General features: G+C 38.6%; 5 protein-coding genes across 5 annotated transcripts; 2 read left to right on the forward strand and 3 right to left on the reverse strand.

Moving 5' to 3' along the window:
* Positions 1-666: 666 nt before the first annotated feature.
* On the reverse strand, positions 667-3,549 carry LOC101313727 (proteasome subunit beta type-7-B-like). The gene is made up of 9 exons (XM_004304631.1): positions 3,462-3,549; positions 2,899-3,059; positions 2,366-2,507; positions 2,139-2,235; positions 1,965-2,034; positions 1,763-1,867; positions 1,576-1,674; positions 1,388-1,475; positions 667-984 (listed from the first exon to the last, which is right to left on the reverse strand). The coding sequence occupies exons 2-9, from the start codon at positions 3,040-3,042 to the stop codon at positions 905-907; spliced, it is 825 nt and encodes a 274-aa protein (XP_004304679.1). The 5' UTR covers positions 3,043-3,059; positions 3,462-3,549; the 3' UTR covers positions 667-904.
* A 709-nt stretch (positions 3,550-4,258) lies between these two features.
* On the reverse strand, positions 4,259-6,602 carry LOC101308903 (cytochrome P450 724B1-like). Its single transcript, XM_004306343.1, has 9 exons — positions 6,502-6,602; positions 6,080-6,404; positions 5,783-5,935; positions 5,387-5,644; positions 5,180-5,269; positions 5,010-5,088; positions 4,752-4,861; positions 4,499-4,626; positions 4,259-4,400 (listed from the first exon to the last, which is right to left on the reverse strand). The coding sequence occupies exons 1-9, from the start codon at positions 6,591-6,593 to the stop codon at positions 4,259-4,261; spliced, it is 1,377 nt and encodes a 458-aa protein (XP_004306391.1). The 5' UTR covers positions 6,594-6,602.
* A 2,428-nt stretch (positions 6,603-9,030) lies between these two features.
* On the forward strand, positions 9,031-10,172 carry LOC101309189. Its single transcript, XM_004306344.1, has 2 exons — positions 9,031-9,612; positions 9,840-10,172. Exons 1-2 carry the CDS (start codon positions 9,058-9,060, stop codon positions 10,170-10,172), a joined length of 888 nt encoding a protein of 295 aa, XP_004306392.1. The 5' UTR covers positions 9,031-9,057.
* Positions 10,173-10,917: 745 nt separating this feature from the next.
* Positions 10,918-12,738, forward strand: LOC101314300 (31 kDa ribonucleoprotein, chloroplastic-like). Its single transcript, XM_004304633.1, has 4 exons — positions 10,918-11,445; positions 11,538-11,639; positions 11,873-12,154; positions 12,545-12,738. Exons 1-4 carry the CDS (start codon positions 11,011-11,013, stop codon positions 12,608-12,610), a joined length of 885 nt encoding a protein of 294 aa, XP_004304681.1. The 5' UTR covers positions 10,918-11,010; the 3' UTR covers positions 12,611-12,738.
* LOC101314011 lies at positions 12,702-17,521 on the reverse strand. The gene is made up of 7 exons (XM_004304632.1): positions 17,417-17,521; positions 16,445-16,781; positions 16,096-16,197; positions 14,058-14,147; positions 13,852-13,910; positions 13,407-13,557; positions 12,702-13,275 (listed from the first exon to the last, which is right to left on the reverse strand). The coding sequence occupies exons 2-7, from the start codon at positions 16,763-16,765 to the stop codon at positions 13,183-13,185; spliced, it is 816 nt and encodes a 271-aa protein (XP_004304680.1). The 5' UTR covers positions 16,766-16,781; positions 17,417-17,521; the 3' UTR covers positions 12,702-13,182.
* Positions 17,522-19,613: the final 2,092 nt, after the last annotated feature.

Below are 19,613 nucleotides of genomic sequence, written 5' to 3' on the forward strand. Positions count from 1 at the left end.
AACCTAAATTCATGTATACAGTACATGTGTAATCTTGAGTCTTGACGATTTATGTGTGTAATCTTAGATAATTTATATGTAAAGACCACTATGTATCGGTTGTGTAATATTGATGATTCATATATAAAGACCACTATGTATTTGTATTTGATCGTTTCCATCACTCAAAAAGAGTGAGCGCATATGCATGATGGCTTCTACTATACTCAAAGAGTGAGCATGAACACATGATGAGTTCTTAAGAATTCATCGTTAACTCTAATTTGAGAAAATTGACACTCGTAATCACTCGGAGTAAACCCAAATTTATAGTGGAGGCTTCAAAACAATTCCTAATTCAAGATGGCTAGTCTCACGGCTTAAGAAAAAGATGAGACTAGATTCATTTTTGAAACTCATTTGTTATCTTACTGTAATAATATTCTTCCTTAAAGCAAAAACATAGCATTATTTAATGGCACCTGTAAATTGTGATAGTGTAATATATACTTGGAGGACCCAAAGCCAACCAAGTGGGGTATTCTTCCCTTTACTTTTTATTTTTTTCTTTTTTTTTCTTTTGGTACAAGCTACTCTTCCCTTCTTTTTTGGGGAGAGCAAGAAACAGAAACCGGAATATATAGGAGAATAAATAAAACACGACGCCACAGGATTTAGAACCCATGATTCTGGTGGGGTTCTTCATCCCCAAATATCAACAAACCCTTTCACATAAAAGTAATATCAGAGGCTCATGCTTGTTTCAGGATATCACAATCTTTCCAATAGTATTAACACATAGGCTGAATTCTTAAGCTCAAAACACAGGAACAACTGATTAAAACTGAATAAAGAGCCAAGTTCTATTTGGTTCAGAAAGGATTTGCATTAATGCAAAAGTATGGTAGTCTGACCAATTGCTTTCCTATTCCTCCATGGCCTCTCCACCAACTTCAGTAATCTGTACCTTCTCCTTAAGAGGAGTTATCTTCGTCGACAGAACCTCTGCAACAAAAAAAGCACAGCGCATTCAGAAAAATCTTTCAACCTTTCACTAATTGAATATGCAGTGACAGTCGTATTTCTTTAAACAAGGAAGATGGTATCAGACTGACAACGTCAAACCCCATAGGCCTTGGAGCCTGTTGCCTCTTTCACTAGACTTCCAAAGGTAAAAGTAAAGCAAATACAGAAAGTTAATCTAGATGCAATGGATGCACATTATGCTCATGTGATAATAGCAACTGCAAACCAAAAATTAACAACAGGTAGTGAAGACATGAGTTTTCCTATATGAGACATGACAAGTGACTATAGCTTTTTGATATGGAAGTGATGTATGGCACTATGACACTGAGTAAATATGATTAAATCATGGAAAACAAAATGAAAGAAGTGTGATGCTAACCTGTTTTCTTTGTAAATGCATATTCTTTAGGGCTGACATAGGTTCTTGGAGTAGGCTTCAAGTGGTTCCGCAAGAACTCCTTGTTGCCCTGAACCAGCACAAATATATAAAAGAGTTTACATTAGTACTAAATCATCACTTCTTTCTGTTTTCCACGAAAAGCTGACAACTACTGAGAACCAACAAACCTTGGTTATGACACAGATGTCAACATTGGAACCACTTCCCAAGTCATTGAATATACCAGAGCAAATAGCCTCTGTAACAAGCTGTACCCCTTCATCTCTCTGTATTGAAGAAACAGCAGAAGTTAAAATTTTGAAAAATGAACTAGCATTTCCAACTGTGACTACAAAAAACAAACAAGATCCTTACAGTCAGGCCTTCTTTGTACTTTGACTCAAAGATGGCCATTGCGGCAAGTGAGCCAGAACCCATAGTGGCATAAGGGAGTGTGTCAGTCGACCCATGCGGATAAATCTGCCATATTAGGCAAGCAAACTTGTTACATCAGATTTTACAAGCCAAAAGAAAACAGTATAGTCACATATGAACTGTCTGAAGCAGTAAATCTTACCGTGTGCAAATGAGGGCCAGTGAAATCAACACCACCGAGCACCAATGCCGCTGAGACATGACCTTGGTAACTAAAGAAAAGATATAGGAGTAAAAATAAGCTTGTGCACATGATGAGGGAATACCTAAAAGAGCTAATTAATGCAGGAAATACTTGAGAGAGATTACACGCTACCTGAAAAGATGTCTTTTGAGATAGGTGAGGGCGGTCACAACTCTTGATTCCCTACCAGTATGGTAACGGTGCAACTGCAGCTGTGAGCTGACCATGTCTAGAAAAGAACAAACAGTGGAGCAGCATATTAAGAATTACGGTATGATGCTAATATCGAGAAAATTCCATGTGGTGCTAACACAGATGCACCTAAACACATTCAGCACTAAACAAATCCTAACATTTACCTGTCACTGCCTCAGTATCGGCAGCAGTTCCTGCCCCACAACAATATATGTTTGGTGCCATATAATGAATTTTCTCACAGTTCTTATCACACACAATTGACCCTGAGGTGGCCCTGGTATCAGCTCCAAGAATGACACCATCCTGAAAAAAATTCAAAGAAGAAAAGTTCAATAAAGTATATCCCAAGAAGTCTATCTTATGAAAACAAATTCTACAAATCAAGGAAGAATCAGTCAGCAGTCATTTGCATAATCATTCAATCCTATCCCAGATGCTCAGCACAGCAAATTCTAGCTGCACCAGGATAACACCCAGGTAGGCAAACTGTCAGAAGTATCTGCTTTACTCATCACTTTCGTCTTCTCTTATCAAGTATTGCAAGTTACATTGATATGATTGACATTACAAAACTGAACTATCTTAAAGTCCTAGTAAATAAAAATAAAACCAAGGACAGACTGGTTAAAGAGGAAAATCGGCCAAGTACATTAAAAATAACCAACTGAGAACAACGACTCGAAAGAATTGATACCTGAAAAATCAATCCAACAATTGTGGTTCCGGTCTTTGTAAACGGAGGTAGCTGAACCCCATTCTTCGAAAGCATGGCATTTCTTTTGCAGAGATCAAAGCTGAACCCACCCTTGGGAGGAACCTCTAGGACTGATTTAGACATCTTACTTTGAACTGAACCTGCCAACAACAACAACAAAATACAAACTTCTAATCAATTTCCAACCTTGAAACAAATCCACCCCCAATTTCTCTATACCCTTCACATTTTCTTAAATCCCCTAAAACCAGAAACTCAAATTATTCAAACACAGTGTGACCCATAGTTACTATCCCCAAAACCCTAAACCCAGAACGGAGCTCCGACTCAAAATCCGATTACTCTATGCTTTTGGGTTTCCGAAACTCAATTACACAGAGTCCTGCAAACCCTAAATCTAAGAAATAGCTAAAGCTTAAACCCAGTGACGGAGATCCGAGTCAAAATTCGATTACTCTAAGCTTTTGATTTCACAAACCTAATGTGAGTTCGGCAAACCCTAGATCTAAAAGCTCGTAACTTTTTAATGAGAGTGAGATTACCTGGAAGAAGTTTTGAAGATTTTTTGGGGCTCCGATTTCTCCTTCTCTCTCAGCGATTTGAGACTCTAAAGGTTTTTATGAGTTTATATATAAAATATAAATAGGGAATGAATAACCTTTTGGACAAGAAAACTATCACACTTTTGTTGCTCTCTGCTAGTTTGGTTCTAGAAGAAAGAAACCACCTTTGGGCCTCGGGCCTGATCAGTACTTATTGGGCAGTAGCCCATTGTGGAACATTAATCTCACTTTTTTTTGTTTTCCATTACATTCACTCGTCTCGATTTTAATTCTAATTAAGCACAACCAGTTAACCTATCGTTAGGAAATTGTAACGATTTTGTTTGTCGTGTTCAATCATGTTAATTGTAACATATTATGTTTTAGGGCACCCTCTTATAATGCCGAAACCACAAACATTTTGTTTCGGTTTGTATCTTTATGATCGGATGATTCTGATAAGGATTCTTTATAATGTGAATGTCAAAAGTAGTTTGTATGTTTTGGTTTAATGTATGAAGTTGGGTATCATGTCTATCAAAACGATAGTGAAACTTCGAAATTTAGTAAAACAAATAACACAAGAAGTTCGAATTTGTTCTTGAAATGAACTTGAGACTTAACTCTGCATAAATTAATCAAACTTCTTGAATGAAATAAAGGACAGAAATCACATGATAGTTCATGTGTTTTGTGCTTGATCTATATATATGTTATGTCTGCTCCAATAAAGCTTAATACATTATATATACGACTTATTATCTGTATCTATCATTCTATCCTATAATTTGCAATCCTCAAGAGCGCAATTTCATCTTTCCCAGTAGTAGATCCATCGAGTCACCTCCGGCTGCAGCAGGTTCAATCTCTATCATTAAACCTCTTCGGAATTCAACATAGGGGTAAGCAAGAGGGCACTCATCGGATTTCGTTTTCCATCTGCAATTGTAAATTACATATGATTAAGTACCACATATATGATTTGTTAATTGTTATTAAGCTTCAGAAACTAGGTAAATACTTATGTGTATATATACCTATATCTAAGGACCAGATGATGAAGGAAGAAGGAAATGACTACTTTAGCGAGCTCAGCTCCTGGACAAAGCCTTGCTCCTCCGCCAAACGGTGTCACTTTTCTGCTCATTTCTTTGGAAAGATCCTGCTTGACATGCATATATGAATGTCAAATTAGTAGTCCATGCATCATGCATGTATGTGATCTAAAACTCTAAACCGAAATCATTCCAATCGTAGAGAAAAATTAAGAAACTAGCTGTATATACGTACACCAGTCCATCTCGAAGGATCAAATTGGGCAGGATTCTTATGAAGATCTGGATCCATATGCGACGCGGTGAAGATCGGAAGAACCTTCCATCCAGACGGTATCACAAGCTCTGTAGATCAGATCAGATCAGAAACCAATTCAAATCCATCATGCTTCCACATAATTAGGTGACTATGAACACCATTATAGTCCTATACCTAAGAACTTAACAACAATGTTAATTATATCCGGATGAGTAACTTGGAAGCCAAATTAACCTTTAAATTTCACATCTTGAAGAGCTTTCCTGTGCACAAATTTCACTACATTGCCACATCTCATGGCTTCATAAATAACCTAATCGAGAAATGATCGAGAATATTAGTTTTGCAAAAGTTAATTTACTAAAATATGTTGATAATCATATATGCGCATAACAATTACGTACATTGTAAGAGTACTCCATTTTCTTGTAATCTTCCCAGTCTAAGGGAGCACTCTCATCCTTTTTGTTTTTCCTTATAGCTTGTTGTTCTTCCTGCCGACAGTTTCAAAGAATAAATTGATTTACAAATGAAACTATATATAACTAGCAAAAGCTTATACACATTATAGATATATAAAAATGAATTATATAAGTGATTCATTATGTCACCTTTAGTTTGGCCAAAGCAATTGGCGAATGATGAAGAAAATAGACAATCAAGGCCATGAGTGTTGAGGTTGTCTCGTACCCTCCCAGCATTATGTCCAACACAATGCTTACTATTTCGTCGTCGTTTAGGCTTTGTTTCGACAGTATCGCATCTAAAAAGTCTCCTTCTCCTTCTCCTAATTCTTCAAGCTCTCCGCTTCTCCGTTTTCGCCTTCCTTCCATAATCTCCTTGACGCTCGAAGAAAGCCTCGCTCTAGCCTGATGGATTGAATGCAGAAAAGAGTATTGTTCTTTTGTGAAACAATCAAAATATAAGATTTTTTTGCACATATTAGAGATATGCATGTAACCGCAGCAGTGCTGCGCTGCTGCGGATACATATACATTTATTGGTACCTTGACAGCCTTAGCATAAGCGGTTCCAGGGAGATTTATCGGCAGAGAAACAAACCCTCTCATGTACGTTTGGAAGTCTTCTAGTATCCTCGACGCTAGTGCCTCCTCCGGGTTAACACTCAACAAGTGCTTCACCATAAGACGAAGTGTAAACTGTGCACATATGTTGATCCATTAGAAAGTAAATAGGTTAGGAGTAAGCTAGCTAGGTTATGGAATTGATCCCCTCCAATATATACGTATAAAATGCATGTGATTATAGAAGAAATAAAAAGCTTGGACTAGCGTTCAACGTACAGCTTTAGCTTCTTTGAAGAAGGAGACTTCATTCCTACCACTCCACGAGTCCATCATGGAGATCGACAGCTTCTCGATCCAGTGGAGAAAATGAGGCGAGGACTTGGAAGAGGCGATGAAGCTGACGCCAATGTTCCGTAGCTTCCGGTGAAGGTCACCGGAGACGGTGAGCAAAGAGTACTTGCCAAGAATGCCATGAATAGGTTTGGGGTAGCTGGCCTGGAAGAGCTTCTCTTCGTTCTGAAGAACGAACATGTTGAGCTCAAAGTCGCATGAAACTATGGTCGGCGAACCAAATAGATGGCACTTGAAAACCTTCCCGTACCTGACAGGTTGATAATACCAACAGTAAAACATCAATATCATAATAATCAAATGCAAACGGTGGTGAAGATGAAGACGAAAAGAAGGATGATGATGACCTAGAGCAGTGTTGTTGCAGGAAGATTCCGGGGGAACCCGAAAAATGAGGCTTGAGAAAGTGAAGAGTTTCACCGAAAAGCGGCCATCCCATGCTTCCCGGCGGCAAGCTTTTAGCGGCAAGATCAGCAAGCTTTTCATCTCTACTTCGAAGTAATCTGATGAGGAGAATATAGGCCAGTGTTGGTAGTAGCACAAGCAACAAAGATAATAACAAAGCAGGGGAAAATCCATCCATTGCTACTTTGGGTGAACTATTTGACTAATTGTGGATATCCAATTACTTGAGCATATATATAGCCCTATATATATCTCTCATGCATGCAACAAATAAAGAAAAGGTATTGTGATTGAGATTCTACTTAATGGTTAGGTCAGCCAAAACATGGTAAAATATGGTTTCAAATCCTTTGATATATTCTTTTCCAAATTTTTTGTTTTACTTTTTTCAACTCATTATAACAAGCTAATACTCACTACCTTATCTGTTCACGACACTTTTGCCATGTTTGTGCAAGGAGGAAAATGGTTCGTATTGCATGAAAAGGGATATAAATCCTTCCTTTCTAAGGAACTATTTTAATTTCTTTCTCATTTCTCGACACACTTTTTAAATAATTAATGTCTTCTATTGTATTATTAGGTTGATTCCATTCCTTACGTACTAGCATATTGGTAGGAATGATGATTTTATTCCCAATATATATATGGAAATACAAATGAATAAACCCTAAACATCCAGTTCTGATGAACTCCGAGGAGTTAATTAAGAAATGAGTTCTGATTTTAAAGCTAACATAGATCGAATTGCCGAATCAGAAAAATTGGGTAAGTAAATGCAAGAGAAAACTTTATTCAAACAAAAAATACAGGAGAAAACATAGTTCGAAATCGATTTCTTTACTCATACGTACAAAGTAAACGTATCCTCATTAAGGCCCAGTTTGTTATCGAGTTTTAGGGATTAAAATCACTTATAATCACTATTTTAGATAGATTTTTTGTTTGATAAAATCTTAAAATTAACGTGCTTATTTAGAATTTTTTGGTTTAAATAACCACGATTTTAAAAAGCACTTATAATCACCATTTTAGATAGATTTTCTGTTTGATAAAATCTTAAAATTAACGTGCTTATTTAGAACTTTTTAGTTTAAATAACTACGATTTTAAAAAGCAGGTTAGGGGTTATTACTTATTTAGAACTGAGTTTTTAAATAATTGAGTTTTTAAACTAAGCCTAACCTTTTTTAACTCTTGTACTCAACCCTAATTAAGGCATCAGTTGCTTCGAACATTAGTTTTATTTGTAGAAGAATTATGAAAGGTTTGAAGTTTATAGGTAGAAAACGGCAATGGGTTCCCTAAAGCAATAGCAATGAGGAAACACACTCGGTTGAAAAACTTGACACTTCTAAAGCTATATATACTTGAGCAACGAAACTTTGACAATCTTTTATTAGGCTTTTGTTTGTTTAGATGTGGATGTTTGGAATAGAAACCCGACCAAAGTTGAAACTAATTGCTTGGAGTAATCATTCCCATTCTTCCAAAACCATAAAAATGGTACTCATTTCTCGGCTTTAGGTGGGTTTTAGGAGAAGAAATTAAAAGAGCTAGGTACGTACCCTTGTATGAAGCAATGTGAAGGGGAACTTGGGAGGCAAAAGGAAAGGAGATCAATCTAGTGTGTCTTAAACTTTTTGAGTGTGCATTGTGCACGTGCAATCGACTCGATCAATTAGAAATGGATGGTTGGCATGAATCTAGAAACCCTAGCTGGATTACATTTTAACTTGTAATTATGGTTGATTATGGCACTTTTTAGTATGAAATTGTTTCTTTCATCTGGGATGTTTTGAAAATCGAAGGAGACCTTCATCCGTTCACAAAGAACAGGATTAAGATGAAGACATGCATCGGGCAACATCGAATGGAACTTTTCTTTTCTTGTTAGTGTTTTGTATGTATACAATATTAAACCTAATGATTCTGGTTTATTTATTCATGTTATACGAAGAAATGTTATCACGCACGCGCCTATATTTAATATCTTGATACAAGGTATATGTTGGCGACATGAGCTTTGAAGAGCTAAATGTTTTAATGTTTATATTAGAAATACTAATGTCTCGCATATATTATGAAAAAAAGTTGTGTGATCGGATGCAATAAGACGATTTTGATGTTTTTGACACCGTCTAAAAGAAGATGTCGTTTTCACACACTTCTTTCATGTTGTATATCAATTCTTGAGTTTTAACAAGTATCGATGAAATTTTACTTTTCTTTCTCAAAGATATGAAACTTGTATAATATTCTATCGTTTAAGAAATGGAATGGCAAAATTACTCATCTTCCCAAATCGCACACACTTCCGGAATCGAGAGTCAAATTAATGATGCAAATTTAGGAAGAGTGTACGTACCTTCCGGCCCATGTCAATTTACCCTTATCTCTGTTAACCAAGGCCCAAACTTTTGGAGTTTCATTCGAAGCTGCTTCAGTCATTCTCTACCATTATAGCTACACCATTAACAAACTATCTGTACAAAGACATGGTCACCATTCATCCAAACCTCAAGCCATGGCATCAGTCCATGACAAGCAACCCGCAGCACTACTCACACACCACTGCCTCTCCTCTATTCACCACCAAACCTCTCATCCCATCTAGAATTTCATGCACTGCTTCATCAGAAAGCAATCAATCTTCCCCTGCAGGCAGAATCAAACGCCTTGTCCTTCCCCAAGAGGGCAGAACCAAACTCAACACTTACCCGGACAGAGATTTCTATGCCTATCCGCGCTTCGTGACCCATGTCGACGATGGCTTCATTTCCACACTGACCAATCTGTATAGAGAAAAGTTGAGACCCGACTCCGAGATCCTTGATCTCATGAGCTCATGGGTTAGTCATTTACCTAAAGAGGTACAGTTTAAGAAAGTCGTGGGACATGGCCTAAATGCGCAAGAGCTTGCTAAGAACCCTAGGCTGGATTACTTCTTCGTCAAGGATCTGAATCAGGATCAGAAGCTTGAGTTGGAAAGCTCTAGTTTTGATGCTGTGTTATGCACCGTTAGCGTTCAGTATCTTCAACAGCCTGAGAAGGTACTAATCTAGTTTGATTTTGGTCATTTGGTTTTATATATTTGTAGACACATTGTTAATGATATATCACATGTAAGTGGAGGTGTAAAATATGTACGAAACTTAGAACTCTACGTATTAATTAAAGTGATTGTGCTACATAAGTTGACACGAAAAATGAGTTATAAAAATATGGTTCACTTAACATTATTTCACATCGGGTTATGAATAAGATATGTGTATGACAGGTGTTTGCGGAGGTGTTCCGGGTTCTAAGACCGGGAGGGGTGTTCATAGTGAGCTTTAGCAATCGATTGTTCTACGAGAAAGCAATTGGGGCATGGAGAGATGGGAGTGCATACAGCCGGATACAACTAGTAGTGCAATACTTCCAATCTGTAGAAGGGTTCACAAAAGCAGAAATCGTTAAGAAATTACCAGATGCCAATGGTGGTGGTGCTGCAAAGAATAAATCCCCTTTCGGTTGGTTCATGGGTTTGCTTGGATTGATGTCCGGGTCTGATCCCTTCTATGCAGTCTTAGCTTACAAGAACTTCAAACCTGTATATGAAACAGAATGATGGACTAGAGCTGAGCATATGCGGGCACTGAGGTGTATGTGTATGTGATTTACTACTTGTAACAGCAAATGATAAGCTGTATATTTGTGTACCTAAACACAAATAAATGCCCTCACACTTCATCAAACAATGATAGCAACTTACTAAGCAAACTGTGAACATCTCCTATAGTCGAAATTCTGATGAATCAAATCGTCGACTAATCATGATAACATACATCAATGCATACAACCCTAATACTAAAAGCATGTGAAACTACAGTAAAAAAAAACTTGTTAGGAAACTCTCCACGATGATAGTGAACTTGTACGTGTTACATAATCTGGTTTGGCTAACATATAGTAAATCTTGTTTTAAACAAGTTTTGGCATGAAACCCTTAAAGAACTTCTGTTTGTGTGAAAACATGTCAACCTGATGAAAAGTTTGTGTATTGAGTTTATAAATTTTATTATAAAAATTATAAAATTATATCATATATTCTCACAATCAATGGAATGCAACAATCAAAAATAATTTACAAGGTACATATCAACTTCAGATTACCATCAGAAATGTTTTACTAATCCAAAACCCAACGGAATTCGGTCGCCGGAAAGACTTACTCCGGGGAATGGTTTTTTACTGTCTTTCATTTTTACTGTCGAGTATCGAAACGTTTTACTTTTTACAGCTTGGTATTCTTCAAAATTGAAAAATATCTCCTACCTGCAATTCTCTGGACCATCTTTGCCTCTCATGTAAACCCAAACCCAACTCTTCTCTCATTCCTTATCCTCTCTCCCTCTTCTTCCCTTCTATCTCTTACCCTCTTCACTTCTCTCTCTCCTTCTCCAACCATGTCTTCTGCAACCACTGGGTTTCTGAAGCCACTAACAATAGCTGAGACTTGTCTAGCCTCTGTTTCAACCCCCAAAACCCAATACCCTTTTCTTTCATTTCCCTCCAAACCCACCAAGCTCTCAACTCTCTCATGCTCATTTTCTTCATGGGTCTCTCTCAAGCACAAGTCTTTGCCTCTCCATGTGGCTCAGACCTCAGAATGGGCCCAGCAAGAGGTTGCAGAAGAAGTTAAAGATGAGGTCTTGGAAACAGAGGAGGTGCCATTAGAGCCAAGTGCAGTGTCTGAAGGAGAAGCAGAAGCAGAAGTAGAAGAGTTCTATCAAGAGCCGCCGGAAGAGGCCAAGCTCTATGTGGGTAATTTGCCTTTTGATGTTGACAGTGAGAGGCTTGCTAATGTTTTCAATGAGGCTGGAATTGTTGAGATTGCTGAGGTAAGTTTTGGGTCCTTTGTTTGATTTAATGTTGAATTGCAGCATAGGGATTGTTGTCACATTGTGTGTTTTTTCACTGTTTCGATTGCTAGGTGATTTACAATAGGGAAACCGATCAGAGCAGAGGATTTGGGTTTGTGACTATGAGTACTGTTGAAGAAGCTGAGAAGGCTGTGGAGATGTTCAACCGATATGTAAGTGGCAAATTGCTTTTGTTTTGAATGTGCATTACGAAATTAGGGGGAAAATGTAGCAGAAGGATGCATGTTTGTTTGAATGTTGATGCAGTTGGGAATGTTACATCGATTTAATGCATCTTTTGATTGCTTGCAAAGCTCATCAAATCGTATCAGAGAAGTGAGCTTGTTAAGTTCAAAATTGTCTCGTGTAAGCCAAGTGTTTGAAAGTTCAATTTGTTGTTACACAGGATTTAGGTGGAAGGCCTTTGACTGTAAACAAGGCTGCTCCTAGAGGGTCACGCCCTGAAAGACCACCTAGGGTGAATGAACCCTCTTACAGAATTTATATTGGTAACCTGCCATGGCAAGTGGACGATTCTCGTTTGGAGCAGGTGTTCAGTGAACATGGCAATGTGGTGAGCGCGAGGGTAGTTTATGACAGGGAAACTGGCCGTTCACGCGGATTTGGTTTTGTCCAATTCTCCACTGAGGCTGAAGTGGAGGATGCCATCGCAGCTCTTGACGGACAGGTATATGCTTGACTTGTTTCATTGATGTTAATTTTTTCTTGTTCTCCCACTAAGAGTTGAGAAATTGAGAACTAAACTTTGAGGATAATACTGTCCAATACGGATACATAATGTTGCAATAGCTTAAGTTAATTTCAGGGATCATGATGGTCCATCTTTGGACTCTTATCTGTGCAACATTGAATAGCTATATGCTGTAATGGCTCGGATAAGAACTTAACCTTTCTACTAGTTGCTTACTTGTTTTACCTAGAGTACCAGGAAAGTTTTATTCCACTCCATACACGAACGGTAAAAAAACAAGCGAGCTGTTTTGATTACCTTCTGCTTACTGCCAGATTCTTATAATTGTTAAAGGCCCTGATTTTTGCTCTCGATTTGGTTATGCAGAGTTTGGATGGTAGGACAATCCGAGTAAATGTTGCTGAAGAGCGACCAAGGCGTGGCTTGTTTTGAAGTTAAGAAGATTATTAATATGAGCTCTTCAAGATTGGTGCTTGGCTTTGGGAGAGGATCGAAGCATTCTAGTAATTTTTTCTGTGTATCAACAAGAAAATTTTACTTTTAGGGAATTTTTATGTTTTTTATAGATAGGCTATTCTACCTTATGTATCCTCTACATCTCAACAGCGGTATATCACAAGTCTCGTTGTATTTAATCCGTCCATTGCAATTACCAGTATGGTTACAAACTACGCTTTGCAGAGCAAAAGAAAAAAAGTCATCTACTCTTCCTGCATTCATGTGAAGTTAGGTGCTCCAAAAATAATGCACTCCTGGGCCATCAAGGTCAAAACCATCAAACCCACTGGGGTTAGATCTACCCAAAATCCTATAGTCAAAAGGTACAACCATCAGCAGGTACAACCATCAGCACCTTCTGTTAAGTACCCACGTCTCCCAAAAATACTGGGCATCAAAACCGGAAAGAGTAACCATCAAAACCTTACAGCCTTGGGGAAGAAGCGAGAGAAATAGCCTGATGACTGATATCTTCATATAGGCCTGCTACAGCTTTTGACATTTACCTACTTGGCGAGCTCTTCAGCATTCTCAACTGCTTTTCTAGCTTTCTCAACTGCTTTTACGTAATTAAACAATCTCCAAAGTGTTACGTTTGACTGCATGTGAAAGATACATTTTCAGAAAGGGATTGAGATGTTATCTGAGTATACAGCATCTTCAAGATATAACTTTAGAAAGCAATCTAAATGACAAACAGCTAAAATAATTGTGTGAAATTGCATGTTACCTCCTTTTCAAGATCCACGTGAACTTCATCTGAGGAACTCGTATGAGCTGGATTGCTATTTTGGATAATTTCCATAACACGATCAAGATTTTCTGGTGGTAACTTCTGAATCAGGTTTCCAAGCTTGTGCTTCTCATGAATGGTCATTGGCCTGGAATTTGAAGTTAAAAGTTCATCAATTGCCATGCTGGGATGAAGCATTTCTTTATCCATTCTCATTCTAGTTCCAAAATTCCATCAAACAAAATCCAAACCCAGCTTTGGAACCCCGTCCTTTCCATGTGAAACATTGTCTCAATCATGATTTCAATTCTTAAAGGTCTCAACCATCTACTTCCACATGCCTAAAAGAACATTAGACCATCTCATGTTTTCAACTTAAGTACAATGTAAAGTAGCTAAAGCTGTCAAAGATCAACTCTGAGAGAGCATCATTACTAAATACCTGCACTTGGACATCACAGTATCAAGAATTTTCTCAAGCTGCTGCTCCATGTGCCCTAGCTGAAAAACAGAAACAACTTTAGTTCAGATGTAAACCATTGTAATATAGGAAGTGTTAAAGGCTCATATATTATCGTTGCTAATGGGAACAAAGGAATTTGATCAGACTGTGTATTAAAGGAAAAAGAAGGAATTCTAGAAAATTACTTCTGAATAATATTGATCAGAATATTTTTTTACTGCCTCCTCAACCTGCAAGCTGTTGCTCTGTATAAGGGACTGCCATTCATCATCGACCTGAAGAGTAGAATTACAAAACATTGCAGTCACCCGATCGTGCATCAGTAAGCTAACAACAGATATGGGTATAATTGCTACACACAGAAGCCCCTTTTGAGTAACACTTCACCAAGCACGATAAACAATCCAACACTACGTAGCACTCTAGTTTTGAACCACAAGTTTACTTCTCAACTCCCCGTTCTCTATCTCAGCACCTATGGCCGAACCTAATTTTGTCTACCTTACAGGATTCTATGTGAATTTGCAAGTATTTCATAAAGGCTGGGAAACGAAAAAGAAAGAAAGCATGTCTTTGAAGGGTTCCGTGTGTGCAGACTTGTGAAAGTGACATAATCCAATGAATTAGAAAGCAACTTTAGAAAAATTCACCATAAATTTCTTTTTACTACAAGGAAATAACACTACTGCATGTCTAATTGCACCATTTCAAGCTGGGGTTTGGCACCACTAAGAAAAGGAAAATGAGGCATTTTGTAACTAATTTATCCAATTGATAATAAATACAAGAGAAGACTTTGAGTTTGCGCCAAGTTGGGGAAAGACTGCAGCCATATTTTGACGATCATGGGTCTTACACTGTCAAGATGAGGTACCATGTTGCTAGACTCACTGATGGCAACACTTGCAATCCAACTACTCATGTAGTTCTGGTAGGCAAAGAGGAAGCCCCTGGCAGAGAATTTGGAAGATCAAAGTCCCCTCCGAAGATCAGAAGCTTCATCTGGCGTTTATGTAAGGAGGTTTTGCAAACTAAGGTGGTGCGGCCACATAAGTTTCCTATACATGATATGAACTGTGCTTTCTGTTTAAATGAAGTAGAAACGGGAATGCATATATTCACTGATTGTCCAGTGATGAGGCTCTTTTGGACACACAATCCCCTTTATCTAAGGAGTTGATCCTATCCAGCTTGAAATATCATGATGGGGTGTTTATGGTTATGAACGAGCTTACAGTGCAGCAACAGCTGCAACATGAGATTCTGTTCATCTCTTAGTGGGTGGTGTGGTGTGAAAGGAATAACTTGGTTTGGAAGAACCCAGCTCACATGTCCATTTGGGCTATGCAGTTACTGGAGGACTATCAGAAGGTACACACCATACCAATAGTTAAAGACCGAGAATGAGATGGAGGTACCGCCCCCGCCTCCGCCCCCCCCCCCCCCCCCCCCCCCAACCCCCACCACACACACACACACACTCACTCACTCACACTGGGAGGCTCAAATTCAACTTGGATGGAGTCTTCTTAGAGGGCAGAAATGTGGGAGGTGTTGGAGTGGTGGCCAGGGACGAGTATGGAAACTGTGTAGCAGTTCTTTCCTGACATGTGTCTCATACTAGCTCAGCTTTACACATAGAGGTAGAGGCATTGCGAGCCGGTCTACTTGTACCAATACATCAAGGGTGGTATTAAAATTGGGATAGAAGGTGACTGTGCTATTCTGATGAACTCTGGCGGATGAGGGTGATGATGTAGCTGAGGTTAGTACTATTTTACTTGATTGCCGTCATTACTTGGGGGATTTTGAGGGTACCTCTTTTTAGACACATTTACCATGAAGTAAATGGTGTTGCAAATTGACTCAAACCTTGCTAGGTCATCGTTTTAAGATGAGTTTTAGGTTGGGAAACCCCTGATATTATTCAGGATCTCCTTATAGAGCATATGGTTATATTACTTCACAAGGTTTAGACTCTATGACCCCCACGAGGTACTATCCTATTATATATAATAATATGGGTGGGAAACCTACTACTCCTACCTAAAGGGAAGCCTTGGCCATTTTCAAAATAATAATAATAATAATAATTAAAATTACAAGAGAAGAGAGATTATGCATTTCTCCAGTACTAACTGAGAAACTGAAGGGGGGAAAAATCTGACTTTAGATAAATTTACTAGTTAATATATCCCCATATAAGTCAAAAGGGAAAGATACCTCTTTGCTTGAAGAGCATGAAGATGATGCACCTCTTGATAAACACTTTCTGCTCTCTAGCCGTGATTTTAACCGGCTCATACCTACAACAGGTTCTATCATCTGCATTTACACATACCATTATTAGAAAGTACAGGATACCAACATCAAGAAGCAAATATTATTTCACAGATTTGGTTGAACATATGTATCAAATGTGAAAACATATCAAATTGAGGATCCATTCAGTACAAACATCGACATCATTTTATATAGTTCAAGAACATCAATCTATAACTGTATGCAATCTTTTTCTAAGCACATGTACATGAACAAAACGGGAAATAAGCATCCCAATTCCTCAACATACCTCATCAACTTCTGGTGCAAGAACTTTGACTCCCTGCCTGAGCAACAACTCCAATCTTTCTTTTGTGAATTCTGAGAGCTCATTCCCTAGGCTGTTACTAAACAACGAACCAGACACACCATCACCATTCTCAATCCTGTCCTCGCCTATGACCTCCACACGTCTGCTTTGAGATACGTCTGAGGATTTGGAAGCAAAAGGTGAAGCATCTTCATTTCGTGACAACAACTCTACCACTTCATGTGTATAGTACCCAAAGTAGTCTGGCCCCAATTTTCGGCGTTTACTCAAACCATCCACATCTTCAGCAGCTTGTGACATAACAGCACAAAGCTAACTGCACCAAACAAGGAACCGAGATTTATACCACAGGCGAATGAAATTTCTAAAGAACAACACTCTAGTTATCTTCCTCTCAGCCAAGTATAACCACCAAGGTCACACACCTTTTCCGGAATCGAAAACTCAAATGCAAGAACCCTAGCAACTCATAACCTGTAAACAACTACACCAATCAGCGTATCTTCCACGAAATTAACTGCATTATCTCAAACCAATAGCTTTCCGAAACTCGAAAATCGAACCGAAATAGGCATCAAATTCCACAAAATCAACACTATACTACTCAAAAAAGCATGAACCAATTCCACAGATTACAAGCCTATGTCAATAGATTCAGAAACGCTTTAATCCACAAGACAAATTCGAATTCAATTTAAGCTTTCTCTCTCCATAAACCCTAGCGTTCGGTTTTGATTTCTTCAAAAAAAAAACACAAGAAAACTCAGAAAACAAAAACCACAGCCGTTCGGAGCTGCAAAATCTCCGGCATTTCCCTCCCGGTGGCTTAAACGCTTTAGCTTCTTCTGTATTTCGCTTAATTCCGGCGAACCGAACAGAGCCTAAGTCTAGCAAAATAACGGAGGGAAGAGAGAGAGAGAGAGAGAGAGAGAGAGAGAGAGAGAGACTTACGTGTGTGAGCGGCGAGTCGGGGGAGCCGGCCAGCCGGAGACGGAGTTTGAGAGAGAATTCCGGGAGCGACGACGTCGTAGAACTGAAGCTTGGGTTTCTCAGATTGTAGAATACAGCTGCGTGTACACTCTATATTCTAGAAAGTATTATTATTATTATTATTAAAAAAAAGAAAAAAATAGATTATTCAAAAAAAGAAAAAGAAAATGAAAACACGTGGGCTAGGCGAAAAAGTGTCAGGGCTGGGCGGTTCTACGTGACATGGGCCTTAGCGGGCTGGGGGTCCACCATATAAAATGCTCAATTCTCCTTTGCCTCCCCATAAACCCTAAACCCTCCTCTCTCTCTCTCTCTCTCTCTTCATCGCCAAAACCATAACAGGCAGGATTGGGAAACGATCAGCCGCGGGCAAGAGCAAAGCGCGACGCGCCCGGAGGAAGGTCGAGAAAGCAAGTTCAGGAAAGAAAAACGATGAAGAGGTTGGCAAGGTGAAGGGTTCAGATGCTGCTCATGAGGCATCACATCAAGGCGGAAGAAGGCCAATAACACCAGAAGTTATCGACGGTGTTGATGGGACTAGATATATCATTGAAGGTTGTCCTCAACGAAAACGAAGACCATTCCCTCCACTTGACCCGGAAACTATTCCTCCCCGTCCGGAAGGTGTTCCTATTTGGAACTATCTTTTCCCAGGGTATGAAGTGGGAGAAGTTTTTATTACTGCAGAAAATTTTGGTACTACCTCTGATGATGATGAAGATGAAGCTTGAGATGATGGAGTAGTTGTTTATGGTTTCCGATGATAGCAACGGGTTTCGGCATCTGTTTGTTTTTTAATTAACAGTGTTGCATTTTTCCTTCTATTTATTTGTGTTTTAGGGTAACCTTCATAAGCCCGGGAAGGTTTATATATTTACTTCCTAATAATAAGAGTAAGAAACCGATTTTGGGTCATCTGACTCGTTTCTTTATGTTGAGACTGCATAGTAGTTGCCGGCCTTTATTTAAGCTACACCAACAACTTTTATGCCATTTCACAAATATACCTGAAGCATAAGTTCACGAAACAAAGTTTGAAGATGATCCAAACCAATTGCATGATTTGCATCATCCAATTTCAGCAATAACAGCCATGTTAAAATTACACTCTTAACTGTTTACTGTAGTTGCAATGTTTTACTGCAGTAGATTTTGTGTGGTCAGATTAGATGCCTGATGAATGGCTCTGATCATCTTTAGTGGTGACTTAGGGAGATGTCCTAAGTCTCACAAAACTAGTTTTCATTGTGATAAGGAAAATAGGTCGAAGCTACAGTGTGAGCTCGACTCCTTCTCTCAGATTCTCTTCATCTGTTATCCCAGCAGCAAATATATTTGTGCTGTGAAATTGTGTGAGTGCAGGTGTATAATTTGACCACACAAAATCTACTGCAGTAAAACATTGCAACTACAGTAAACAGTTAGGGGTTTGGTTTAGTTGTACATGATATAGAACTGTATGTTCTATATTGGCAAAGTATCATTACATCCCCAAGGCCCCAACTATGTATATGTGAACTACGATAGAAATGCATGTATACTGATATTGTGTAATTACACTGCTGATGGTCGATGTATCTCAACGAAGAAATGCAGACTTTAACAATCAACAAACAACATCATCATCATCTCTATCATACACCTCAGAGACAAAAATATATGGAAACAGCATAATTAAAAATGGTATATTGTACAACAGTCTCTGAAATAACTCCTGATCTTACAACCAGAACTCCAAATGCAAAAACTCACACGGCAGCAGCAAAAGGATGATATCATAGTCATAATGGCTTTGATCAAAATCAACAGCATATCAAGTAGGTGAACCATTACACACAAGCCAAAGTCTCTTTATACAAATAATTGTTCTCCTCCACAAGGAAATCCTGATCATTAGTTAACTGGAAAGATTTGAAGGTCTTACTCTTAAGATTCCACGAGACGACTTGACCAGGTATATGCAGGAATAGAGATGAAGAGTCCTCTTCCTCATTTCCGACTCGATCAAGAAAGAGAACAAAATAAACTCCATAACGGAAGCCCGTACTGAAGGAAGTGCACAAGGGATCAAGATCAACATTGTACTTGACAAACCAGCCAGAATAGTCTCTTCCCATCTCCAACACTTCGAACTTAGTAAGACAGGGCTTATAAATAT

The sequence above is a fragment of the Fragaria vesca genome, linkage group LG6, assembly GCF_000184155.1.
Source record: "Fragaria vesca subsp. vesca linkage group LG6, FraVesHawaii_1.0, whole genome shotgun sequence".
NCBI classification, from domain to species: domain Eukaryota; kingdom Viridiplantae; phylum Streptophyta; class Magnoliopsida; order Rosales; family Rosaceae; genus Fragaria; species Fragaria vesca.